This window comes from Myotis daubentonii, chromosome 10, assembly GCF_963259705.1.
Source record: "Myotis daubentonii chromosome 10, mMyoDau2.1, whole genome shotgun sequence".
Classification (NCBI taxonomy): domain Eukaryota; kingdom Metazoa; phylum Chordata; class Mammalia; order Chiroptera; family Vespertilionidae; genus Myotis; species Myotis daubentonii.
Window position 1 is genome coordinate 31,057,178 of NC_081849.1, and position 27,865 is coordinate 31,085,042.

The window sequence follows — 27,865 nt, forward strand, 5'->3', positions numbered from 1 at the left end:
GTGCCATTCTGAGAAGTATGATGAGATCTCACATCATCATACTTTCCATCCCACCTGAGTCACAAGCCATTACGTTGTCCAGCGTCTCCACACTGTACACACTTCCCGCCCATTAGTTACTGAGTTGCCTTGGTTACCGGATCAATACTAACATCGTATTGATACTAACAGTGCTTGTGTTCAAGTCACCCTTATGTTACTTAATAATGATCCCGAGGTGACGCTGGCAATTCAGATATGCCAAAGAGAACCTATGGGTGCTTCCTTTAAGTAAAAAAGTAAGCACAGTGTAACAAGATATTTTGAGATAGAGACCACATTCATATAACTTTTATTACAGTATATTGTTATAATTGTTCTATTTTATTATTGTTAATCTCTTACTGTGTCTCATTTATAAATTAATTTTATCATAGGTATGTATGTACAGGAAAAAACATAGTGTACCTACATGGTGTCAGTACTATCCACGGACTCAGGCATCCACTGGGGGTCTTGGGACGTGTCCCCATGAATAAGGGAGGACAACTCTACAAGGATTCCCAATTTACATGTGAGGGAATTTATCTTAATTTCAGGGAAACTGAGTTACTTAAACACCTAGGAAGAAATAATACAATAGCAAATGGAGCATTTACCCCATTTATGCACTAAACTCTTTCTAGGTGTTTTACGTGTGAAAATCATTTAATCTTCTTGTTACAGGAGAAAAACATGTCTTGTCTTCCCCCATTGTTAGTGGGAGTGGACTTCTTGGGGTTCCACTGGAATAAGCATTTCCAGAGGCCCCCACAGGAGGAGGCGATGGAGTAGAAAGCTTTATTTCCATGGATTACGCTCCTGGGTTTCCAAAGTCCCATTTCCCTCAGTCCAGCTATAGAAGAAGTGTAGCTGGGGTGTCAGTAGAGCTCAAGTCAGAGCCAATGTCCAGAGTTTCAGGCCAGGAACTAAACACAGGCTGCCTGATTCCATCACCACTGTTACGTTCATTTCTTATAAAATATTCACAGACACTATAGAAAGACCGCGCAGCTCTGATAGCCAAGTATTTCGTGATTTGATTCAAAATAGATGATGCATTCAGTCAATAAATGCAGCTGTAGAAGTTTACATTATGCAAACATCAAACCCGTCATTCATATATGTAAGTGCTAACAAAGGCACAGAGATAGTCTGTTTAACAGGTTATCTCTGGGACTAGGAGGCAGGAACCGGAGAGGTGGGAAAGACAAGCCTTTCTTTTCATTTTTACAGTATTTTGTGTTATATGGATTCTTAATCATACATATTATTATTTTATGATAAAAAGACCATAAATTTTAAAAAATCTACGTGCTACCTGGAGGATTATTCTCAACTCTCCACCTGCTCTTTCACCCTCACATTTTCCTTTCTTTTTTGACTGGTGGACAGGTGACAGAAACTGCACACAGAGCAGGAACTCTGGAAGAGATGCGAGTTACACCACCCTCCCTTCGTGGGGAGCAGCCCTGCTGCATTCGATGTGGCTGTGAGGGGAAGAGAGGGGACAGTGGGAGCAACATGATTCAAAGCAAGGCCAATCAGACCCTAAAACCACCCGCTTGGGACTCCCCCATCTGCTTGCTAATGAGGAAACCCCTAGGACCAGAGATAAGGCCTTCCTTCCAGTCTATAAAAATAATAACTTGCATATCTTTTTAGCAAACCAGCTTTCAAGGACTTTACTTCTTTTGATAAAACTTGGAATGCAAGTGCCCCTGGGAAGCAAGCATCAACACATCCTGGGTAATGCTTTCTTTTAAAAAAATATATTTTTATTGATTTCATAGAAGAGGGGAGGAGTAATAGCATCAGTGATGAGAGAGAATCATTGACTGGCTGTTTCCTGCACGCCCTCTACTGGGGATCGAGCCCACAACCCAGGCATGTGCCCTTGACCAGAATCAAACCTGGGACCCTTCAGTCTACAGGTCGATGCTCTATCCACTGAGCCAAACCAGGTACGGCCTGGGTAATGTTTTCTGGTTTTTGTTTTGTTTTGTTTTTTAAATTTTCACCAGAGGATATTTTTTCATTTTAGAGCAGCAACCCTTTCGGGGTTGAACAACCCTTTCACAGGGGTCGCCTAAGACCATCGGAAAACACATATATAATTACATATTGTTTTGTGATGAATCACTATGCTTTAATTATGTTCAATTTGTAACAATGAAAATACATCCTGCATATCAGATATTTACATGACGATTCATAACAGTAGCAAAATTACAGTGATGAAGTAGCAACGCAAATAATTTTATGGTTGGGGGTCACCACAACATGAGGAACTATATTAAAGGGTCGAGGCATTAGGAAGGTTGAGAACCACTGTTTTAGAGAGAGTATTGGGGGGGGGGGGGGGGGAGAGTAACCTTACTGTGAGAAAGACACATCAACTGGTTGCCTCCTGCATGTGCCCCAACCAGGGCCAGAGCCTACAACTGAGGCATGTGCCCTTGACCGGAACCAAACTATCCACTGAGCCAACAGAAAAGCTAGGGCACTTTCTGTTTTTATAAGGGAGGGGAGGAGGGCAGACAGCGGGAGGACCCAGGAAAACAAGAGGAGGGAGATGACCCACAGGATAGGAGAGACCACACAACCAACGTTAGGGCCAGTGCTGTTCCCTCTTAACTGTCAGCAACTAAACCTGAGCTTTTGGGTTCTCTGTCACAAAAAGAGCTTATAAGATACACTTCTGGACTGTTCTGCCAAGTTCAGGTCTAGACCACCCATGCTCATTTGGAGCACAAGGCTGCCACCTAGTGGCGATCTGCGCTGGGCCACTATGTGTGGGTGTCCTCTGGAAAACCCCTTCATATCCAGTGTGAGGACTCACTTTCGCTTTGCTCAGCTCAAATCCAATTGAGATGGATATAACAAACAAAAGCTGACAATCTCTTTTTCCACTCGTATCAATTCTAGGCAGTAAAATTAAACAAAAATAAAAGCAAATCCATATGTTTCTAGGAAAAAAAAATGTTACCCCACTGCAAGAAAATGCCCAAGTAGGAAACTTGATTAGGATGCTAAATTGATGATCTAATATGCATACTTCCCAGGCACCCAGGGCTTTTTAAAAGAAGCAGTCATTGCCCAGCCGGCGCGGCTCAGTGGTTGAGTGTCGACCTATGAACCAGGAGGTCAGGGTTGATTCCCAGTCAGGGCACATGCCCAGGTTGTGGGCTCAATCCCTAGCAGGGGGTGTGCAGGAGGCAACTGATCAGTGATTCTCTCTCATCACTGATATTTCTATCTCTCTCCCTCTCCTTTCCTCTCTGAAATCAATAAAAGAAAATTTTTTAAAAAAGAAGCAGTCATTAACTGCCAAGGCATAAGTGATGGAGAACGAGGCAGATGTTTGGGGAATTGTATGGAAAATGACCCAGGGGCTGGGTAAAGGATGCAGGCAGAACACTTACTTGAAGTCAGCACAGTGTGTCACAAAAACCTCTCGTGCATGTAATTCTATCTCAACACAAGTTGGTTGATTTGATAGGTTCTGGCACTTCTTCTCCACCCCCCCTCCCACTCCCCCCAATTTCTCCTCAGCCAGTCATTTAACTATTTAATAACTATTTAAGCCCAGAGGACATTGTTACCGGATCAATTCCGAATGGGTATGGGTTCCCAGAGTACACGCCTGGAATGGCGGGGTTCAGCTGTAAAAGTGGATTTGTCTCCATCGTTTCCATGCTACAGAGGGAGAAAGGAAAAAACAAAAACAAAGCCAGTGAGTGACCAAAGCAGGAAAAAGTACTAGGGTGCCGTCTGTCGAGCCAGTCACAGCTCACTGCCGGTGCAACGCATCAATTCGGCTCATTAGGTTACTCCATGAATGGTACTGAATCCCCACTGTGTGCCAAGTACTGTCCTGTGGCCTGAGCGACAGAAATGACCCGCCAACCCCCAAGGAATATATAGTCTAAGCTTTCAAAGCGCTCCAGCCTGGTGGGGTGCATGTAGTAAAAAATATATATACACTGAGTGGCCAGATTATTATGACCACCTGACGTTTGTAGGCAAATTAGCCGTATACTGAATAGTATGGGATATGGAAGCCGAAGGCCTGTTCGAACACCTTTGTTGTCTGCAGTTACCAAGATAAAACGTCTCCAATTCGCACAGAAACACAAGGATTGGACAGTCGAGCATTGGAAAACAGTCATGTGATCCGATGAATCACATTTCCAGTTGCATCATGCAGATGGCAGAGTGAGAATTTGGCGGAAACAGCATGAAAGCATGCACCCCACATGCATGAGTACAACCCTTTAAGCTGGTGGGGGCAGTGTTATGGTTTGGGGCACGTTTTCCTGGCATGATTTGGGCCCTTTAATTCGTCTGAATAGCACAACATACATAAATATCGTTGCTGATCAGGTTCATCCTATCATGTTGATGGCGTATCCCAATGGAGATGGCTTCTTCCAACAAGACAATGCGCCATGCGGCGGTGCTCGTATTGTGGAGGAGTGGTTTCAAGAACATGAGGGAGACTTTACCTTGCTTAGGTGGCCCCCACAATCACCAGATCTCAATCCAATTGAACATTTGTGGGACGAAGTTAAAAGAGCCATCAGGCAGCTGGTTCCACAACCATCAAATCTCACAGAACTGGACAGTGCTATTCATCAGGCATGGCGTCAGATTCCTCGCATCACCTTTCAACATCTCGTGGAGTCAACGCCAAGAAGAATCACCGCAGTATTGAGGGCAAAAGGTGGCCCAACGAAGTACTGATGGGATAGTCATAATAATCTGGCCACTCACGTTCAAATATATCCCACGTTCAAAGGCTGTTAAATCGCATTGCTTACCCATATCTTCAGAAAAAAATCACTTCTACTGTCATGGTAAACAGCCTGCTTCCCTATTTATAATGGTCTGGCCCTCTAGCAACTTCAGCGCGAAATTATAGCTAATTTGCCTACAAACGTCAGGTGGTCATAATAATCTGGCCACTCGGTGTATATTCTACATCAGAAAAAAGGTAGGGGTAGGGGTGAAGGAGTCTACAGAAATAGATCCCTGGCCACCCTAGACATACACAGTCCTAACAACACGCCTCAGGGCAAGTGGTTGGATTTCACTAGCAGAGGCGTGTTTGTGTGTCCACAAACCAGAAAGCCACCCCTGACGAGAGAGAACTGGCCGGGTACCCACAGCTAAGCCTGCTGTTGAGCATAAACAATTTCACAGAACACCAACATCAGACAAGGCCATTCTGTGACCGCGATGGATCTAGACAAAAGCACGACCGTTCCACAACCATATCTGATATCAGAATATGGGCATAGCAATAGAAGGACATTGTCCAAATCACAAAAATGACCAGAGATAACCTTTATCCTCTAAGAGGCCAAGTCCTGTAAGTCAGTCCTTTCTTCTTTTTTTAAAAAATATATTTTTATTGATTTCAGAGAGGGAGGGAGAGGAAGAAATATCAATGATGAGAGAGAACCACTGATTGGCTGTCTCATGCTGTGAATTGAGCCCTCAACCCAGACATGTGCCCTGACCGGGAATCGAACCGTGACCTCCTGGTTCATGGGTCGACACACAACCACTGAGCCACGCCAGCCGGGCAGTTGAGCTAAAGTTTTAAAAACTATTTCCATGTGTTACAGTTACCAGCACAGTTACTGAGGAAGTGGCACAAGGTCTCATGCTCAGCTGAGAAAATGGCATTATTTGTTGCATTTGTGGGTACACCTCTGGGCCAAGCCAGGCGTAGATTTGCTCAGCCGTAGATGGCCAGGGAACAACCCATCCCTGTCTGTGAACTTACTTCCATGTGCCATTTCTGAACATGGGTCGGACGCTCCAAGAAGAGCCGAAGATGTTGAAAGCCTTGGAGAAGCAGTCGTTGTAAATGAAGCCCGTGTAAATGGAGAAGATGCCCATGAGGAGGATGAGGTAGCGCCCCTGGAAGAACGTGTTCCAGATCTGGCCTCGGGGAGACAGAGAGGACTGTCAGTGAGCTCTGAGCCAGCGTGTGATCAGGTGTCTCCACAGCAAGGCACGCAGGCCCTATGCAGAGGGGCTACGCGACGAGGCAGGCACCAAAGTGGCCCGGATAGCAAGAGCACACACATCATGATTTTCCTGAGCTTCCACAGGTGACTCTGAAAAGTCCCAGACTGGTCGTTGCTATTGTGGAAGCAAGCATAGAGGCCTCAAATGCTTGAATTCAGCCTTGGTTAGAAAATGTGATTAAAGCAGAAACTGAGGCCTCACCTGTGCAAAGGGGGACTTGAAAGTGGGTGGCTGTGTCTCCAGCACTTCCAGGAGGTAAGCACTGAGCTGGCTGCTAAATTTACCGCAAGTCAAGTCAAATCTATACTCCTTTGCGGGAAGCAGGGGGGGGGGGGGGTGGATGTCTCCATTAAAAGTTGAGTTTCTAAGTACATCCACTAAGAAGAGAAAGTGCTTTCTCCCAATACTGCAGGATGTGCAACAACCATCAGAACCGCTGAGTGGGACTTGCAGACTTCAAATATTTATTACAGGAAACTACGTCTATTAAAATGCTTGTCATGAGTCCTGGCCAGGTTGCTCAGTTGGTTAGAGCTTCATCCCGAAATAACAAGGGTGTGGGTTCAATCCCAGGTCAGGGCATGTACAAGAATCAACGAAAGAATGCATAAATAAGTGGGACAACAAATCAATGTTTCTTTCACTCTCCCTCTCTCTCCCTTCCTTTCTCTCTACATAAAATGCTTGTCATGAAAACTGTATTGGTCATAGGTCGATTTGTCACTAACCTTGCTTATGATTAACTCACTCTGACATCACTGAACTAGCTCTAGTTAAGTCAACCTGTAAAAAATAGATTGCAGATAAAATTCAGAACATAGCTAAAGGCATGTTTGCACTTTGTAAAATGCAATATCAGCGGCCACAAAGTGACATCAGCTGTTTAACTTTGAAACAATGCAACTCTTGAGTTGTCTCAGCCTCCACATCATTCTGTGAGGGAACTTCATGGAAGGTATAGAACCTCAAGTGTGAAAGTGAAGACATGGTGTTCGGGATGTCTGTGTTTCAGAAGAACACTGAGCATTGGCTTGTGGGGAAAGGGCTCTGCCATAAAAAATTATTTGTGCTATTTTAAGTGAAAAGAAGGAGGCTACAAATTAATATGCACCATTTGATCCCAATTTCTAAAATTATATGTTTTTGTCTAAGCACAGAAAGGAAACTAGAAAGGTCATACAGAAACACTCATTGTAATTTTTTTCTTAGTAGATGGCTGTATTTTCCCAATTTTTACAATGAACATATATTGCTTTTATAATCAAAGAAAAAATCAATATTAGCAAAAAAGAAAAAAAAAGGAAAGATCAATGCCTTGCCAAGCAATGTACAAAAAAACAGAAATGCTAAAAGGAACTGCACCAAACCATCCAAAGGACTGTGGATGAAAAGGGACCACATGCTAACCTGACAAGCTGAGGGAAGGCCTAGTGTTTATGTTGAGTTTTGGCTCTTTTTCACTTTCCATTTTTCCCCTTCTCATAAGAACATGCTATTCCTATGGCAAAAACAACAATCACACTTTAAGAACATTTGAGGAAATGAGGGGAGACATCTGATGGACGCCCACCTCATTGTCTGTCTTCTGGGCGAGGAAACGTCTCTCATTACGGACCATCCAAAGGGCAGCCAGGAGCATCACGGTTCCGTGACCACAGTCTCCAAACATCACAGCAAACAGGAAGGGGAAAGTGATGATGGTGTAGGGAGCTGCAGAGGTGAGAACCACAACAGCCTGAGTCTTCCATACAGTCCTGTGGGCTCCCCGACTATTGGTCTATTACACTCCTTGCGATAAGCTGGCTCCCTGGTGCCTTTCTGATTCTGTCAGCTCTCAGCATTCGCACCCCTGACACTTGCTTGGCTCCCACATACATGAGCTCCTCAGTGGACAAACACTATTATTCTCCACTTTACAGATGAGCTGAGTTTGGGAGCGGTTAAGTGACTTGCCCAAGATCACAAAGTTTAATGGGATTTAAAATCCGTTTTCTACGTGCTTTCTATGCTCTTTCCACTACCATCTCCTGCTTGTTTCTCCACCATTCACATGTACCACAGCCCTCCAGCAGTTACTCACCTATGGGGCCCTGCATTATGGGTCACAAATTAGATTGGGACCCAGGCTGGACAAGAACAGCATCATGCACTGCTTGGCTAATAGGCATCTGGTCTACCCCTTCATTTTACAAACCAGGCCACCAACATCACAGTTTACGTCACTAGGAATCCAGGCTTCTGACTCCACGTTCTGTGTGCTCCCATCTCTCCCACACAACTACGAGATTGTGGAGATGCCTAGAGGTGACCCTCATTGAACTGTTAAACAACAAGAACCGAATCCGGCTGCCTGATAAGGCTACAGTTTAAGGGAGAACAGGTGGAATCTTGACAAGGAACAAATCTTTCACTAATCACCTTTACAGAAGACAATGCAGAGCATTCAAAAAAGCAAATACGATTTTAGGAAAGTCACAGTTTAAAGTAATTCACCTGCTAGGTTGCCACCTTGGGGGTGAATCTTACCCAATTTTCATTTTCAAGCTGCTCAGGCATGTAATGTACCAGACACCTTACCTGGGTTTATCTCCCGGTAATTGCCCACACCATATGCATCTACAATATTCTGGAAGCCAGCAGTGAACTTATTGGTCCTGTTAAACGTGGGAGGAGCTGTTTTAGATTGCACTGCTGTCAAGATAGGGGCCATGGAGGAGCCGCTTAGTTCCTGCAAGAAAGAGCATGTGACAAAAATGTAAGGAGGAGAGCCTTGGGCTGGGTCCCAGCACGTGGATCACAGGGCAACTCTTGCCATCATTTACTGGGTGAACGTGGGATAATCTCTTGACCTGAGACTCACGATCTCTCCCATGGAAGTGAAAACCTTCCTAATACTCATCTAACCTACCTGACAGGAGAGCTGTCAGAGAGTAGAATTCCTCCTGCTCCCCTGGCGATCTGCAGTCTCCTGCTCCTGAAATGCATGTTTACGCCTCCGTTCTGGGGCTGGCTCTCCTCTCCCTTTCTCTCTACTTAACGCCCCCAATAGCTCATCCACTTTCTGAATTTTGTTTCAACCTTTCAAATGGCCTTGACCCTCTTGAAAATTTCGATTCTTTTTTCATTGCCTGCCTAGGCTTTCAAACTCTCCTGTCTCAGCAGCCCCACATAATCCGGGAGCCTAGAACTGGACTCATCAGCTTGCTGTAAAGCCAGGCCGTTCCTTCGACAGTCTCCACGCTCCAAATTCTTGAAACTTTGAAATCCGCAGACTTTTCCCTTCTCCTGATTTAATCACCAATCTCCAGATCTTGCTAATTGTCCCTTTCCAATCCCTCTCCCTCCCATTCCCACAGCCACCAGCCAAGCCCCAGCCTCCCCATCCTCCTCCATCTCTTTCCCTCCCATTTATCTTACACTCCAGACTGCATAATCCTTCTTTTAATAAAACAAAGCAAACAAAACACAATACTTTAGTCATGTTACCTTCCTGCTCAAAAATCCTCAAAGGCTTCCTCTTACCTAAAGAATGAAGCCAGAACTCTTTAGCCTTGTAATCAAGACTTCTTTACATAGCTGACTAATCCTCCATTCACACCTTCCCCCCACTGCTTCTCTGTGGAAATCACCCAACTCCACAGCAGCCACCTCCCTTGTTCACTTTCCCAAGTAGGGACCACTCTCCAAGCTCACCCCCCAGGAACCTTCTGGTCACTCCTAACCCAACAGCACTTACCACCTGCACACCCAAGGGGGGCTGAGCACCAGCGAAGTGAGTGCTCGTCAGTCCTCCTAACAACGCCCCACTTTAGAGATGAGGACACGAAGGTAACTTTCCCAAGCTTACATGCAAGTAGAGGAGTTCCTTACTCTATGATGATATATGTTTTCATCTGTGCGATTATGACCTCCTTGAGGTCAAGGACTGTGGCTTCCTCCTTTTTTTCTAACATGTCCTCCAGCAGCGGACACAGTATTAGCGTAGCCTAAGTATTTTTTGCTCATTGGTGATAATAATAGCTATCCTTCCTCCTACGCTTGTCTCCCCATCTCCTCCCAGCATAGGGCCTTCTACTCCTATCTGGGGAAACACTTTGATTATTTCAGAGGATGGAGAAACTGTAGAAATAGCCGTGAGGAGCCTTGTAGAAGTGTGACCCCTTTGTGATTACAGAGCAACACTGTTCAGTGAAATCCTTGCATTCGGACAACTCCTCCCCGAAGGCCTGACGGTCTTCTCCACACTACAGCCACACTACGTGCTTCTAAATGCAACCAGGATCAGGTCACCCAGCACGGGAATAAGATCAGCTCCCTTACACCGCCATGAGGTCCTTCAGGAACTGCTCTGCAGCCTCTCTCCAGCCACTGGTCTGCAGGTGGGCCTGCACCGCACACTCCTCCCACCTCTCGTCTGACCACGCTTCCACAGTCCAGCTCATGCATCACTTCCTCCAGGGAGCCCCTGCCCTTCCCAGCCTGGGTGAAACCCTCCTTGTAGGTGCCCCATGTGGGGAGTTATTGGACCATCATGTGAGGACATTCAAATCCTGCCTCCCGGCTACAGGATCACAGCCAAGTTACTTCCAATCTCTATGCCTCAGTTTTCTCATCTGAATAAAGAGCGTTCCTATCTCTTAGTCCCATCCCACCTCAAGGCCTTTACCTTCAGATGCTGCAGCCTGAGCGCTCTTTCTCCCACCCACTCCAGGCTTCCCATGGCATTTAGGGAAGTCTGCTCCGACGCCGACATTCAGAGGGGCCCTGTCCAGCAGCCCTGTCACAGCACTGTCAGACCTAAGAGCTCAAGTGCTGCCTTGACATCATTGCGTCTCACAGGGCCCCAAAGGTCAAGCCATGAGTTCCTCTGGTCTCAGCGGATATGCCACCCACTTAGCAGGCAAGGGCCAGCACTGTCCTCTCAGCCAGACCAGACCACTGCCTCGTAGTCAACCTAATGGGTTTCACTTCCCAGAAAATTATTCAAATGAGCTAATCACACCCTCCTATGGAAACCAGGGCTCACCCGACCCTGTTTTCACTACACAGCCTGCCTCCTACAGCCCCTGCTGGTTCACTCTGCTTCCAAGTACCGGCCCCAAGTGCAGCCTCCCTGTGGCCCTGTGTGGCATGCGGTGTCCTCCCCGGGGCTACGAGCATATGTGACTAGTAAACTGCTGCCAATCTCATCTGTCCAGTGCCAGGTGTCCTGTGTTTGGCCACCTGGCACTCTTTAGGGCGGAGGGTCCGTTCTTCACCAATAGGGTGACTAGGTGTAAGAACAAGCCTCCACTCCCCCCTTCACCGCCCCCTGCCTCACTTCTGCCCACCATGGATCACAGCCTGGAATCACACTAATGATGGACATGCTGACTGTCTGTCTCCCTTTCTCAGAAGTCCATCAGAGCAGGGCCTACATCTGCCCTACAGCACAGCCCTACATCTGCTCCTGGTGCACCGTGAATATTAGAGATGAATGGCAAGCGCTGCGAGACCCAGCATGTAGGGAGCCTTCTACTCCCGTTCGGCTGTCATTACAGGAGCCTGGTTATGGTCTGTCCGGGTAGACTGTGACCATTATGAGGTAGAGGATGGTATCCACAGTCACACTGGACTGTGAGGTCCACAGTCATAATGAGCACGGTGACTGGCACAGTCATGCTCGCTATGCACTTGCTGAAGATGAAAGAAAAGGTGACTAATGGTCAAACGCTGAGAGAAAAGGAGTTTCTGCCATGTGCCCTACCACCGGTGACAACTGAAGATACAAAGACGAAGGTGACATCCTACCAGCAGGTCACTTGTGAAGTTCACGCGACTCAGGAGCCTGACCAGCACTCAGTGCCCGGAGGGGGCTGCCGAGGCTGGACATGACTCATCTTCCCCCTTCCCTGCTCCGCCTGCCACTCACCATGCCTTGCTCCAACGCCTTCTTGATGCGCCCGGTGTCTGCCACCGGAAACCAGATCTCAGCGATGATGCACTGCTGGGTGACGTCGATGTTGCACATGTTCAGGATGTGGTAAATGGCCTTCATCTTCTGCACCTTGACCACCCAGGAGTGCCAGTTGGCAGCCGCTTCCTGCAGGAGGCTCTGACGGTGAGACTCCGTTTGTGTTATAACCTGGGCAAAAAGCAACACACAGAAAAACAAGGGACACTCAGGAAATGTCTGGCAATGTGGCAGAAACGGGGGTTCACCAGCTGCAGCGGCTTCTTTTGCTCTGGACTCCCTCCTCTGGCCTGTGGCTCTCACCTGGCCTTGAACTCTCATGAGCAGAGTTCCCCTACTAGAGGTTAAAACTCTTAGGCAGAATTCTTCCTTTTCTTCTAAATTCCTTCCAGTACTATTGTTATGTGTTAAATCCTGTCTCCCAAAAACATATGTTAACGTCCTAATTCCTGGTAACTGTGAAGGTTGATCTTATTTGGAAATGGGGTCTTCGCAGATGCAATTAAGATGAGGTCATACCTGAGGAGGTTGGGCCTACTGAATATGACTGGTGTCCTTATAAGAAATTTGGACAATGGGGTACACAGAGAACACCTGTATGATGGAGGCAGAGACTGGAGTGACGCATCTACACACCAAGGAATGCCAACAGATTTTTCTAGGAGGGTGAAGATGTCTGTTAGCCTAAGAGTTTGGAAACACACACAAGCCCAATGTCTAAGGACAGCATTGAGGATCTGGAACTGTGCTGACCAATACATCAGCCACATGGAGCTACAAGAATTTAAATCACAAGCCATGTTCCAAGAGCTCCAAGGTCACATGGGTGCTTGGCTCCTGCAGGTTATATATGTTACATTTCCACCACCACAGAAGTCCTGTTGGGCAGCACTGATGTACAGTTCACAATACGATGTGGGATCATCTGCTCTTAGAGATAACTGTCAAAGCGTCTTAAAGAAAGTATTCTAATCATGAAAGCGCTGAGCGCCACTGTGGGTGACAACAGACTTTATAACAACTGGGCAATTCAGCAGAAAAAGAATCGGTCAGGCTGGCTGTTCGACTTCATTGGCTAGTTGGTTGTATCATAGATGAGGCTGAGCTGTGGTCAGTTCTAACTCCAGGCAAAATATTACTGACATGAAAATATTACTGGCACCTCCTGTGCCACGAGGTTTCCAGCTCAGCCAGAAAGAGCCCAGAACCAGTAGCCCTGCCGCCTTCCTCCGGACCAAGGGGGCCTCGTGCTCCACAGAAGAGGGCAGCCCCACTCTGCCCGGTGCTGAAGCCCAGCGTGGCCTCCCTGCCACTGAAGGAGGACTCAAAAGAACTGCATTGCTGAGACCCCCTTGGGGAGTGGTTGGGTGGGGTGGGGCCCTGGCTGGGGGGAAGGGACCGGCCCTGCGAGGACCACCCCCTGCGTCCAGTACCCACTGTGTCGGGATGAGCACAAGGATCCAGTTCTGGGCTTGGAGTTCAGATGGAGAGTCATCACCTCTAGCCTATGAAACAGCCTCTTAATTATGAAATCTTCTGCACCAGGAGCTACAAGAGCATAGCAAGCCTCCCAGCCAGCTTCCAGCAAGGGCCCCAGAGGACAGGACTGATTCGGCAATGGCAGAGGTAGCCCAGCCGCAGTGCCCCTCAGATCACGTCCCTGAAGCCCTCACTCACGGTGACTATATCTTCCAGCCTCGTGTTGATACCAGCCAGCATCTCCTTGCGCTCCGCCGCAGGCTCTGGGCAGGGGTAAATGGTGGCTCGAAACCTGTGTTTAATGCATTCCAATTGACACGTGGTTATCGCTCCAAAGCATTCTGCACACCCTCTTCTGCTAAGTCACTACGTGCTGGCTTCGGTGAGGCTGCACCTTTTCCCAGACTAACCTGCTCCGTGGCCACCTATAAATGAGCCCCCTTTAGAAGGCTTCCCAACACATGGCTCACACTACAGGAATGAGCGTCTTCCAAACCATAACGCCTGTGAGCTGTTATATAAACAAAACGATAAGCTTAACTTGCCCCCCTTTTGCCCCCCAGAATCTATTAATGCATTAATGTCCTTCTTTACTGAGTAATTTCTGCTTCTAAGGGGCTGGATATGAGATGATTCTGTAACATTAGAAACAGCTTAGCATGTGGTTTGCCTGTGAGCAGGGATAAACGGCAATGGTTAAAAGGATCCACTTTTAGTTACCTTTAAATTGTGCCCCTTTAAGTCCTCTCTGTTCCTATTTCCACAGCTATTAAGGGTCAGTTACATTCTTCACACTCTCTTATCAAATGTGGGAAAGTTATTCTAAATCCCTAAACGGACCTCAAAGAGGCCCCGATGGTGCCTTTCGCATCGCACGCCTCTGGCCTCACCCCGCCCCGCATCGCTGGTGACGGAGCCGCGGCCCGCCTCCCTTACCCCTCGCAGATCTTCCTGATCTTCTGCCTGAGCTGCTCTCCTTGGTAAAATATGATGAACATGTTCTTTTTCATTTCTTCTTTCTGGAAAGTCAGAACGAGGAGAAAAAAATGAGCTTTCTTTCTGGTTACATTATAATAAAAATGTAAAGTTCTGTTTTTAGGTTTTAAAATATATATAAATTTAAAATTGAAAAACCTCCCTTTCTCCCAGTTGGTCCAAGTTTGTAATTCATTATGGTTGAGGGCCAGGCCACCGAGGCAGGCCGTACGGGGCCAGCAGGGAGGCCAGTGCAGTCCTAAGGGGACAGAGAGTCCCACTATTGGCTCCACTAGTTGGATCACAGCTGGGCCTTGTACTCAGCTCTAAGCCCTCTACTTAAAAAGATGTATTAATAAACAAGAAGCGTCCGGAAGAGGGTCACCAGGATATTGCAAGGCTTAACATGAAAAGAGCTGACCTAGCTCCCCAGGGTTAACTCACACACAGGCATTTCAGGGGCGAGTGAGTGCTTGATATTTAACAAAGGTAAAGCCGTGTCTAATGTTGGACTCACAGTTACTCACTGTACATCCATAAGAACACTGATTAAAATGCATCTTTTCTTTTGCCTGTCCGCTTGTTTCTATTGCAGATCAAAGTCTGGGACTGCAACACAGGAAAGGGCATTGAAACCCTGCAGGGAAGGCCCGTGGCGTTAGCATCCCAGGGCGCAGCGGAAGGCGTACCAGGAAGCCGGGCTAAGGCAGATCTTGCATCCTCACAGCCCAACGACGTGTTTTTGGCAGGGAGCCCGGATGTGGCCCAGGCTTGCACCTTCACCCCAGATGGGCAACTTTAGTAGCGTCTGGAGCTGCTGACGAGGCAAGACGCCAAATCCACGGCATGATCAAGCCACCCAGGGCCTCTCCGATATAACATCGCCGCGCATGGTTCTCAGAGCTCACCTTCCAGCCTCTCCGTGCCCAGCACGCATGGCGCTGGCAGAAAGGATCGTCAGGGCAGTTCCATGCTCCAGGCCCCAAGTCACCACACCAGAGCACCCGACAGACCCTTGCAGCCAGGACTGCCAGGCCCTCACACCAGATTGAAACAGCGACTGGCAGGCCTGCCCAAATCCATCAGACGCCTGCGCCTCACCAGCCCGGCTCTCCAGCACGGTTAGCTGAAACAACTGCAAACACAAAGCAGTGTCAGCCAGTTTGTGCTTTAATGACGCTGCGACGCTTGGGCCGGGACGACGTGCGGGCCTGGACGACGCTCGGGCCTGGACGACGCTCGGGCCCGGACGACGCTCGGGCCCGGACGACGCTCGGGCCTGGACGACGCTCGGGCCTGGACGACGCTCGGGCCTGGACGATACTCGGGCCCGGACGACGCTCGGGCCCGGACGACGCTCGGGCCTGGACGACGCTCGGGCCCGGACGACGCTCGGGCCTGGATGATGCTCGGGCCCGGACGACGCTCGGGCCCGGACGATGCTCGGGCCTGGACGACGCTCGGGCCCGGACGACGCTCGGGCCCGGACGATGCTCGGGCCTGGACGACGCTCGGGCCTGGACGACGCTCGGGCCTGGACGACGCTCGGGCCTGGACGACACTCGGGCCAGGACGACGCTCAGGCCTGGACGACGCTCGGGCCTGGACGACGCTCGGGCCTGGACGATGCTCGGGCCCGGACGACGCTCAGGCCGCGATGCTCAGGCCTGGACGATGCTCAGGCCCGGACAATGCTCGGGCCTGGACGACGCTCGGGCCCGGACGACGCTCAGGCCCGGACGATGCTCGGGCCTGGACGATACTCGGGCCTGGAAGATGCTCAGCCCTGGATGATGCTCAGGCCCGGAAGATGCTCAGGCCCGGACGATGCTCGGGCCCGGGCTACACTCGGGCCTGGACGATGCTCGGGCCTGGACGATACTCGGGCCTGGACGATACTCGGGCCTGGAAGATGCTCAGGCCTGGACGACGCTCAGGCCTGGACGACACTCGGGCCTGGACGATACTCGGGCCTGGACGATGCTCAGGCCTGGACGACGCTCAGGCCTGGACGACGCTCGGGCCTGGACGACACTCGGGCCTTGACGATGCTCGGGCCCGGACGATGCTCGGGCCTGGACGACACTCGGGCCTGGACGATACTCGGGCCTGGACGATGCTCAGGCCTGGACGATGCTCAGACCTGGACGATGCTCGGGCCTGGATGACGCTCGGGCCTGGACGACACTCAGGCCTGGATGACGCTTGGCCTGGACGATGCTCGGGCCTGGACGATACTCGGGCCTAGACGATACTCGGGCCTGGAAGATGCTCAGGCCTGGATGATGCTCAGGCCTGGAAGATGCTCAGGCCCGGACGATGCTCGGGCCTGGACGATGCTCGGGCCTTGACGATGCTCGGGCCTGGACGACGCTCGGGCCTGGACGACACTCGGGCCTGGACGATACTCGGGCCTGGACGATGCTCGGGCCTGGACGATACTCGGGCCTGGACGATACTCGGGCCTGGAAGATGCTCAGGCCTGGATGACGCTCAGGCCTGGACGACACTCGGGCCTGGATGATACTCGGGCCTGGACGACGCTCAGGCCTGGACGACGCTCAGGCCTGGACGACACTCGGGCCTTGACGATGCTCGGGCCCGGACGATGCTCGGGCCTGGACGACACTCGGGCCTGGACGATACTCGGGCCTGGACGATGCTCAGGCCTGGACGATGCTCAGGCCTGGACGACGCTCGGGCCTGGACGACGCTCGGGCCTGGACGACACTCGGGCCTGGACTACGCTCGGGCCTGGACGATGCTCGGGCCTGGACGATACTCGGGCCTAGACGATACTCGGGCCTGGAAGATGCTCAGGCCTGGATGATGCTCGGGCCTGGAAGATGCTCAGGCCCGGACGATGCTCGGGCCTGGACGATGCTCGGGCCTTGACGATGCTCGGGCCCGGACGATGCTCGGGCCTGGACGACACTCGGGCCTGGACGATACTCGGGCCTGGACGATGCTCAGGCCTGAACGATGCTCAGGCCTGGACGATGCTTGGGCCTGGACGACGCTCGGGCCTGGACGACACTCAGGCCTGGACGACGCTCGGGCCTGGACGACGCTCGGGCCTGGACGATACTCGGGCCTGGACGATGCTCGGGCCTGGACGATGCTCGGGCCTTGACGATGCTCGGGCCCGGACCTTGGACTTGCGCAGAGGGTACGGCCGCTCCTTCCGCGGCTGCTTCTTGGTCTTCGGGTTCCCTTCATGCTGCTGAGCCGCGGCGCACGGTTTGTGTTTTCTTGGGCCACACACCCAGGGTCTTGCTCTTCTTGCCCTTGTAGAATTTCCTGAGGGTCCCTTTCTGAGTCCGGTTAATGACGGTAAGAACGCGGGCGACAGATTTGAAACAACTGGGATCTTAGGAAGCGCGGAAGCAGCACCGCCCGTCCCTTTGGCTCCGGCAGCTGGGAGAGCTCCACCTTCAGGCCGGCCAGCTGTTTGAGCAACTTGTCTTCTTGCCATGAAGGTCTTCAGCCCTAATTTTGGCCATGGCTAAACAAGCCGCAACCGCCTGCCTAAGCTGCATCTTAAAAGTCCAAGTTTGACAATTCACAAGAAAGGGAGAATATATATTTCATAAGCATATATGAAAATGTTACTTTAAGCAAAGAAATGTGCTCTTTTGCTCTTATTTCATTCGGGGTGGAGGGTAGTCAAGGCAAAATTATGGAGCCCATTGTTGGAAAAGTTGCAATAAATCCAACAAACTCGTCACATACCACTTGGGGCACTGGAATCAGGTACGACCCCCTCCCTGAGAAACCATCTGTCAGGTCCCAGCCAGTGTCACAAAAATGCCCACAACCCTTAGAGCCAGCAACCCTATTTCCTTGAATTCCTATCCTGGAAGCAATTCAAAAGAAAATAAAAATCCACATGCCTGACAATGTCAGGGGATTGAACCTGCACCCCAGGTACTCACCCTTGACCAGTAATCGAACCTACAACACTTCCATCTGTGGGCTGTCACTCTAACCACTTAGCAACACCAGCTAGGCCCCCAGTCATTCTTATTTTTAATATATTTTATTGATTTTTTATAGAGAGGAAGGGAGAGGGATAGAGAGTTAGAAACATCAATGAGAGAGAAACATCAATCAGCTGCCTCCTACACACCTCCTACTGGGGATGTGCCGGCAACCAAAGTACATGCCCTTGACCGGGATCGAACCTGGGACCTTTCAGTCCGCAGGCCGACGCTCTATCCACTGAGCCAAACCGGTTAGGGTCCCCAAGTCATTCTTATGCTCACATGCACACTGACCTAAATCAGTTTAGTTCTTTGTGATTAAGAGACAGCCTGGCAGGGTAGCTCAGTTGGTTAGAGCATCATCCCGATACACAACAACTGCAGGTTCTATCTCTGGTCAGGGCACATACAGGAAGCAACCAATGAATGCACAAATAAGTGGAACAACAAGTGATTTCTCTCTCTCTCTCTCTCTCTCTCTCTCTCTCTCTCTCTCTCTCTCTCTCTTTCCCTTCTGCTTTCTCTAAAACCAATTTTTTTTAAAAATCATGACAACAATAAAAAGACACAGCTGCCTAGTATGGAAGGAGTATAGCTAAGTTTCTCGAAGGAATGCGGTGTTAGGAAGAATCAGTTTTTGACCTTTCAAAGGTAGAAAAAAAGAAAAGAGAAAGCAAGGGAATAGATATTGGCTTCACAGAACTAAAGACTCGGTGTTCGCAGGAACGCAAGGCCTCTGGCGAGGGCTACAGGGAATTTAGGAGGGAGTTATCTGCAGCCTGAGATACCCACTGTGACGGGGTCCTCCAGAACTGTGTCCATCTCGCTGAACTTCAAGTAGATGTTTCCTCGGCAAACTCGCCACAGCAGCCTCTCGAAGGAAGCCATCCTCTCCCTGTTTATCACACCAGCCGTGAACCTGGTGTCAACAGTCAGAAGAGGACACGTTACTGCGGAACAGGGAGGGGGACGCAGGGAGAAGACTCCTGGAGACGTGAAGGTGCGAAGCCATTGGAGGTCCACCTCCCTCCACCCAGGACGTGATGGCACAGCCCTGCCTGGCACTCGGAATCCCAGCCCTAATCCACCTCAAGTCCCTTGTGACCTCCTGTTTTCTTGGGCATGGGAAGGTTTCCTTAACCATCCCAATAGTTTGTATTTAATTACTTGCAATTAAAAAATATGATAGACCATTCATTATAGCATTGTAGATGTTCAAAATGCTCAACAATTGTCCCTGTATTCTTACAAATAATGTACTAAGAGGGAAGCATACACATGGATTTGTATACATCTTTATTTTTACCATCATCCAGGCATCTAGATCATTTCTGAGCCAAACTTTACACTTTAACCTTGAGATGGTTACTTCCATTGGTCTATTATGTTTAATGTACATTGGTCTATATTACTTTCAGATCAAACATTTTCAATAAATATCTTTTCTTTCTATTTCTAATTCAATACTTATTACCTCAAATAGCAGGCCCTCAGGTATCTATTGAATAAAATAGTAGAATTGCAAAACCCAGCACTTTGATCCAGTTCATCAATTTTACTTTCCACTGTGTGAAATCCCACCATTTTGATGGGCATAACCACATTGTAGCACCACTATTTGTGAATGACTTGATTGTATAACTATTCCATTTCTAATTACACTTCAAACTTCGAAGTCCAAATCTATTTTACTATCAAATCAATATTTCAAAGTTAAAGAAAAAAACATGTATCCTATAAGCCTTGTCCCAAAGCCAGGGAACAGTTAAGAAAACCCATCAAAATTATTATCCCCATCCTAGCCGGGTAGCTCAGTTGGTTAGAGCATCATCCTGATATGCCAAGGTTACAGGTTCAATCTCTGGTCAGGGCACATATAGGAATCAACCAATGAGACACTGGAGTGGTGGGGGCTTGCCCTCGGGCGTGGGAGTGGTGGGGGTGGGGGGTCAATCAGGAAAAAGGAGACATATGTAAAACTTTAAACAATAATAAATAAATAAATAAATAAATAAATAAATAAATAAATAAATTTGTTCTCTAGGGGAAAAAAAGAATCAACCAATGAATGCATAAATATGTGGTACAAAAATAGATATTTCTTTCTCTCTCTCTCTCTCTCTCTCTCTCAAAATCGATTAAAAAACAAATAAAATGTTAAAAATTATTATCCCCACAGCTTTTCTATGTGGGGACAATACAAACATTGCACTCTTTGGGCTCATTCCAGCGGCTATTTGTTTGTTCATTCATTCATCTATTCATTCATTCAAACACTCGGGGAACCCCATCACACGCTGGGCACTGAGGACCAACGGAGGACCCGTTTCCACATAATTTCCAGAACACGGTTACACTAACCCCAGCTTTCCGGCCATGTATGCGGGCATAGCTCTTAACTCCAGGAGACCAGACGTGTCTTCAGTAAAGAAATCATCAGGTAAGTTGGTTTCCGTCTGAAAGTTAAATGATCAATATTTTCATTTAAACGTATTTAAGTAACCTTAAAAGCACCCCACACCTCCAAGTTTATTCTATTTCTAAGGAAGCTTTAATTTTCTACAAAGAGTTAACAGAATTCAGAAAGTAGAGCGCCCCATGCCACATCAAAAAGCTTCCCCAATCTCTTCCTACCCAAATCCCAAATCTGCTCAAACGAACTGTTCTGCTTTGTTCTGACTTACACTTCTGTCCTGGCCATTTGGGGCACATACTTTTTAATGAGCATCATAGTATGTTGCCATTTAATTCAACCAGCACCACAGCCATTGCACCCAGAACACTCCCCGCTCACCAGTGGCCTCGCCTTGGGACAGAAACGGTGCTTTGTTCATATTCCAAACCAGCCAGCTTTCAAAATAGAAATTTGAGGCTGGGGGGAGGGGTGGCAAGGAGGGCTTTAAATAGTCCCCAAATAATGACCTCAAAAAAGTCCTGGGTTTTCTTCAGGAGATACTTGAGTTCAGTCAGTTCTAGGAAGCTTTTCTTCAACGCCTGATGGTTCTGGTTGGCTTCCTGTAACTCTCCTTCGAGCTTTTCCAGAACGGTCTATACGGAATGAGAAAAAACGGTAGTCCAGGCAGAAAGTACTATGACATTGACTGGACATTAACCACACAGATAAGTAAATGGAAAACAAATATTCCGGGCATCACAGTGGAGCCCGAAGGGGCCTGTGCAGTCGCTAACTCTGTGTGACGGTAGAGCTGTAAGCCAGAGCCACAGTCACACACTCTTGCGTTCCGTCATCGTGGGGAGGATTAAAAAACACTTCGGAGAGTGAAAAGGCAGCTTCATGGAGAAGTCAAGGCATTTTGGCAAATTACATGTCTCTTCCCCATTTAAAACACTGAAGAGCGGCCCTAGCCAGTTTGGCTCAGTGGATAGAGCGTTGGTCCGCGGACTGAAGGGTCCCGGGTTCGATTCTGGTCAAGGGCACATACCTCAGCTGCAGGCTCAATTCCTCACCCTGGTCAGGGCGCATGTGGGAGGCAACCAATCGATGTGTCTCTCTCACATAGATGTCTCTCTCTGTCTCTCCCTCTCCCTTCCACTCCCTCCAAAAATCGTTGGAAAAGTATCCTTGGGTGAGGATTAACCAAAAATAAGGAAAGAATCATAAAACACTAAAAAGGGAAGCTGAAGTGAATTTACATGTTGAGAATTCCTTCTGCCCAAACACACTGTAATAATAACAAAATATAAAAAGAGAAACCTAGTGTCACCCCCCACCACCAACAACCAACAAATACCAGGTATGGGCTGGAGCCTAGAAAGCCAGGGATAAGCAGGCGTAATAAGGGGGCAGAGAAGCATAGGCACGGAAGATGAAAAGACAAAAAAGCAGAGAAAAGAACCATCTCCCTTCCAAAATGAGCATCCAAAGAGAACATGGCTCAGGAAGACGTCTAGGTCCTGTCAGGTCTCGGGGGGTGTCTGCAGGCAGATCAGGCTGTAGGACGACACAGCTCGCACCAAAGGGCAAACTTCTGCCAAAACTCAGACACAAGATCGGGGCGAAAGCATCAGCCAGGATGACATCTCACAGTTCCCAAGAACAGGTCTAGGTGATAGAGAAGGTGAAGGGGATGGTGGTGGCGGGGGAGCTGTTAATGAACAGGGCTGGTCTTAGGAGACTAGTGATAACACTGAAATTGGAAATGATTTTACGGAGACCCGATTCATAGCTTCTTGGTTAAAAGCTTTTTTCCCCCAAATATCCAGATTTTAAAATGACAACATCTAAAATATTTTCTAGGGGAGTTGCCAGTCTCATATCTCTGTTAGACTATATAGATGTATACTACTGGGGATTACAAAAATGTCAAGACTTTTAAGTTATCTTCAAAGAAAATAAAGATAAACCGAGCCAGAGACAAGGCTAAGCTCGTGAAACCTCACCTACCTGCCCGCCTCCCTTAGTGAGTCCTTCCTCTGAGGATTCAAAACGGCATCTTTTATTTTTTATTTTCTCAACAGGGTCTTCCATGATCTGGCTCTGACAACCTTTGACATCTTCTACCCACCACCTTCCCCCTGCTTCCCCCTCCACCATCTGCACTAGAAGCTCCTAGAGGGCTTACTTTTAAAAATATATATCTTTATTAATTTGAGAGAGGAAAAGAGAGGGAGAGAGATAGAAACATCTATGATGAGAGAATACAGCATATGCCCTGACCAGGAATTGAACCATGACTTCCTGGTTCATAGGTCAATGCTCAACCACGGAGCCACGGAGGCCAGGTGATTATAAAGGAAGCAGACAGAGAGGGGGGAGAAAGAGGGAGGGCCCCCCAGTCATAAATAACATCCCAGACTAAAGAAAAGTGCCATCCTCTCACACAATCTCAGAAGCCAGTCTGAGAGGCCTCAGCCCAGGCTGAACTCAATGCTTCCCACCAGATAATGAGGAAATATCCCCCTGGATTGAGGAATTCCACTTCTGGGTATTGGTTGAAAGTAAATGAAGTCATTATCTCAAAAAAATATCTGCATCCCCACATAAACTGCAGGATTGCTTTCAATGGCCAGGACATGGAAGCAGCAGAAGGCCTGTCAGCGGCACCCTATAGGTAAGACTTCGCTGCCTAGAAGAATCGTTTGCCCACGAAGGAAACCGTTCTCCAAAGTGGGGTGAGATTCCGTGGGGCTGCTCTGGGAGAGGGAAAAAGCTCTCTCCTGGATCGGGAACAGTGACTCTAAAAATGGCACAATGGAATTTTCCTGGGGAAGTAACACTGACACGTGGGAAACCACATATACCCACCCCACGCCTTCAGCAACTGGGTAATGGATCCACGAGTGGTTCCCTGAGCTCCCGACAGTCCTCAGCCAAGTAGGGGAGAACCTACCTCCAGAGTAATCATTTCCCGAGGGAGCGGGGTCGGCGGGGACTTCTCCAGCCACTGAACCTCAATCTCATTCTTTATCTCATCTTCCAGAAAACCTGAGTGAAGAAACCCCAACAGAGAGCCCCAGGTGATTATATATTTGCATATCTAAGAAATGGGATCAAGCAGGACAGTGGCTTTAGGCTAGCTCAGTCACCTGAATTGCCCCGGGGACCTGCCCGAAGCACCTGGATCCAATCTCTAACCTCCCCCACCCTGCCTCCAGATCACCTGGAAAAGTACTACAAATAGGGACACCTTTGTTAATCAAGACCTGCACGCCATTTACCTCCCCGCCAGTTCAGCTAGCTAGATAGTAGGCAGAAAATTGGCTTACGGAGGATCCTCTCCATTGACTCACACCTTCTGACTTCATTCACAAATTTCCTTTGGAAGCTGTTCACATCCACATTTAACTAGAAAAGGGAAAACACCACATGGCACACATTAGTAGCAACAGATGCCATCATACTCCCTTTGGCTATTTTATTATATTTTTTTAAATGCTGAAGAATGTCACTAAAATTGTCTTAGAAATAGGTATTTCCACACACAAGACAGATATTACAGGCAAAACACACCCTGATGTTCCTATACTCAGTCCCCACATGTCTCAGCTCTGGCCTTCTTACCCTTCTAAGAGAAGCGAAGTCCTCCCACAGTTAAGGTTTCCTTACTTTAGAAACAATTATCCAAATGAGCCTTCAAACCCTCAGTGGAGTCATGAATATGATTGGACCTTGAAAACTGCATAGCCCCAGACAATGCATCGTGGGCATCAAAAAAATTCCAAGTCCTTGGGCTGGTGACCCTCAGCTCAGCCAAAAAAAAAAAAAAAATGTTAGTGAGGAAGTGGCTCATGTGCTAGGGCAGCCGTGGGCAAACTACGGCCCGAGGGCCGGATCCGGCCCGTTCGGCTGTTCTATCGGGCCCGCGGAGCCGAAAGAGCGGAGGGTTCTCTTGCTCTCCTCTCTGCTCCTTCACCAGCAGCAGTGTTAACATGTATTAGTTCACACAAACACTCCATCCATGCTTTTGTTCCGGCCCTCCGGTCCAGTTTAAGAACCCATTGTGGCCCTCGAGTCAAAAAGTTTGCCCACCCCTGTGTTAGGGACTAGGGACGCAAACAAGCCAATCCTTCCATGCAGGAGCTTAGTATTGATCTTGACCTTGGTGAGGACGTAAAGAAGAGTAGAGACCAGTGTTCTAAATTGGATTCAAAATGGCTTGAGGAGGATCTAAACCGCCTCTTGGAATTGATACCCAACATCACACTCCAGACAGTAGCCCTGGAATGTCACTTTAGGTGACTGTAGACTCCAGGATACTTTGTCCTGGGACAGACAAGTCAGGAAGAATTCTCCTCGGAACAAGGTTTGGTAATCCATGTGCAATTAGATATATCCAATGCTCTGAAGTTGCTACACATAAAATAGAATATGATGCATCTAACATGTAGTGATTGCATTAGAGCTCCAAAACATCCCCACGTTAACTGCAGGACAGAAAAATAAGAATAATAATAATAAAACACTAAAGAGGGAAGCTGAAGTGAATTTACACGTTGAGAATCCCTTCTGCCCAAACATACTGTCATAATAAAAAATATAAAAAGAGGGAGAGAGAAGTAGGGTCTATTATTTTTAATGCACATTGGTCTATATTACTTTCAGATCAAACAATACACGTGGAAGAAGAGAGGTCATGTTAGCAAGTCACCTGCCCAATGTTATCGCAGTTCCTAGACAGAGGACTAAAACCATGGAATGTCATCTATTCCAGCTCAGGGCTTTGCTTCCTACAATTTGTTCAGTACCAAGAAGTGGCATGAAAGAGTTGTCAACACCCACTCCACCTTCCTCTGGCCTCCAAAGAATGCAGTACTTACATCTTTTGTTTGTTTATATTGTTATTGTTGTTTTAATTTTTATTGATTTCAGAGAGGGAGCGAGAGAAAGAAATAGAAACATCGATGATGAGAGAAAATCATTGATCTGATGCCTGCTGCACTGGGATCGAGCCTGCAACCTGTGCATGTGCCCTTGACCAGAATTGAACCTGGGATCCTTCACTCTGCAGGCCAACACTCTATCCACCCAACACTCTATCTGCCCAAACCAGCTAGATGTAAGCTAAAGTACTTACATCTTTAAACTGAACCAATCCAAGCTCTCCAAGCTCTGCAACACAGCAATATGCAGCCTCTACCTGGAGAAACAGTTGTGACAAACACATCTCCTCACTTCGAAACACAGACGCCATCTTGACCCAGCCTTGTCTGCAGGAGACAAAGATACTGGAGGTAGCAAATGTGTGAAAGCCTCATGATGAAAACTTTTCTGTTGAGCTAAATGAAACCCACAGGGGAAAAAATCTAACAGGAACTACTCCTGATTTAAAAACTAGAAATTGGGGTAATGCACACACAGTACAATATATAGATGATGTATTATAAAATTGTACACTTGAGACCAATACAATTTTATTAACCAATGTCACCCCAATAAATTCAATTAAAAATTTTATATTCCCCACATTCATGACCCAAGATTTCCACAAGGAAGTTTTAATAACATTGTATATAATAATTATAATCAATGGATCTAACCTAGATAGATATCCATCAACAGGGAGATGATTACACTGATACAGCAGAACCCTGTATAGTCAGTAGAAATGAAATAAATCTGTATGTTCTCTCTATGGAATAAGGATATTTATCTAGACTGTATTTCCATCAAAGACCCTCTAGACTGCCCTACTGCTGCCAAACCACATTGTTTTCCCCAAAGTCCAACCTTCTGGAAGAACTGTCTCACTGCCAGAGTCAGCCCCTTTTCCTCACGTCATTTTGTAACATGTGGAGTATCTGCTGTTTGGAGACACTGAGTCTATCCTTCCTGTTTGAATCCTTCCATTGTTCCATTTTCCCACAGGAGAAAGTCTAACTCGCTTGACCTGGCCTCTGCCTCCCCTCTGGCTTCATTGCTCCTCACACTGCTCTGCAGACACATGGACTTTCTCCCCCAGCCCCCCTCCTACCTCAGGACCTTTGTCTATGCTTCCCCCTGGATTTAGAAACTCAACCCTTTCCTCCCATCCCATATCCCCTGCATCTTAGCTCACCTTGTCACTCCTCTCGACTCAGTGTAAGGAATCGCTTCTTCCATAAGCCTTTCCTGACCACCACCAACACTGTGAGCTAAGCCCCCTCCTATATGCCCCCAGAATACCAAACCTCTATGGTTACGTACTGTCTGTCTGGTCCAATCGCCAGAAAGACCCATGAGGGTAGAAATTTGTATGTTTTTCACTCTCACCAGTCTAGCTCAACCATAAAGCTGGTGCTCAAAACATGTTTACGATTTACTGACTAGAAGCTAAACATCTCCCCTCCCTCCAGAAGGCATAGTCTGCTCCCCTATTTTTGCCTTTGGACACCAAAATGAATCAACTTTTCATACTGCCCTTTCTGATAAATACAGCAATGTTTTTATAGAAAGAGAAGACACTGGCTTCGTGCAGACCAGAAAGCACAGCTCTTACCCCAGCTTCTTCCGAGCGGGTCCTGGACCGGGGCTGGAGCTGGCGGGGGTATAGCTCCCTTCACCGACCCCTGAGCAGGAGCTTCAGCTGCAGGGCCGCTGGGCCGCGCCTGGCTGGGGAATCCACAGGTGGCCTCCCTGCAGAGGCACAGGGAGTGACTTGGTGCTTCTCCTCCCAGGCTCCCGCCGCGCCCTGAGGCAGCTCTTGTTATATCAACACGGCCCTGGGTGAGGACAGACCTGCCCCGCAGGCCTGCTCACACCCCCTCCTGGGCTCCCTCCCCCACCTGTGTCCTCTGTTGACCCGGAAGCAGTGACTGTCTTCTCTATGGAAAGTGATGTACCCTTTCCCCCACCGTGAGTACTGGGTTTGGGAAGAGGGTTCTTGAGGCCTCAGGAGGGCCCGGGGACAGTCCAATGTGTGGACTAAGCACACCAAGCACTCCTTTTCACGGTAACAATGAAATAACAAAAGTAGTT

General features: G+C 48.2%; 1 protein-coding gene and 1 pseudogene across 8 annotated transcripts in view; both read right to left on the reverse strand.

Moving 5' to 3' along the window:
• ATP6V0A4 (ATPase H+ transporting V0 subunit a4) overlaps positions 1-27,865 on the reverse strand; it is a 64,131-nt gene that overhangs the window by 14,563 nt on the left and 21,703 nt on the right. For all 8 annotated transcript variants that reach the window (XM_059711908.1, XM_059711910.1, XM_059711911.1 and 5 more), the window contains 14 exons: positions 27,387-27,523; positions 25,986-26,118; positions 24,178-24,256; positions 23,802-23,896; positions 21,373-21,498; positions 20,812-20,906; positions 19,243-19,369; positions 14,429-14,511; positions 13,691-13,784; positions 11,972-12,184; positions 8,638-8,788; positions 7,631-7,770; positions 5,813-5,970; positions 3,624-3,717 (listed from right to left, as the gene is read on the reverse strand). In XM_059711908.1, coding sequence (XP_059567891.1) covers positions 3,624-3,717; positions 5,813-5,970; positions 7,631-7,770; positions 8,638-8,788; positions 11,972-12,184; positions 13,691-13,784; positions 14,429-14,511; positions 19,243-19,369; positions 20,812-20,906; positions 21,373-21,498; positions 23,802-23,896; positions 24,178-24,256; positions 25,986-26,102 — 1,572 coding nt within the window. In that variant the 5' untranslated portion in view covers positions 26,103-26,118; positions 27,387-27,523. The remainder of the gene's footprint in view (positions 1-3,623; positions 3,718-5,812; positions 5,971-7,630; positions 7,771-8,637; positions 8,789-11,971; positions 12,185-13,690; positions 13,785-14,428; positions 14,512-19,242; positions 19,370-20,811; positions 20,907-21,372; positions 21,499-23,801; positions 23,897-24,177; positions 24,257-25,985; positions 26,119-27,386; positions 27,524-27,865) is intronic.
• LOC132211278 (large ribosomal subunit protein uL29-like) lies at positions 17,505-17,970 on the reverse strand (annotated as a pseudogene).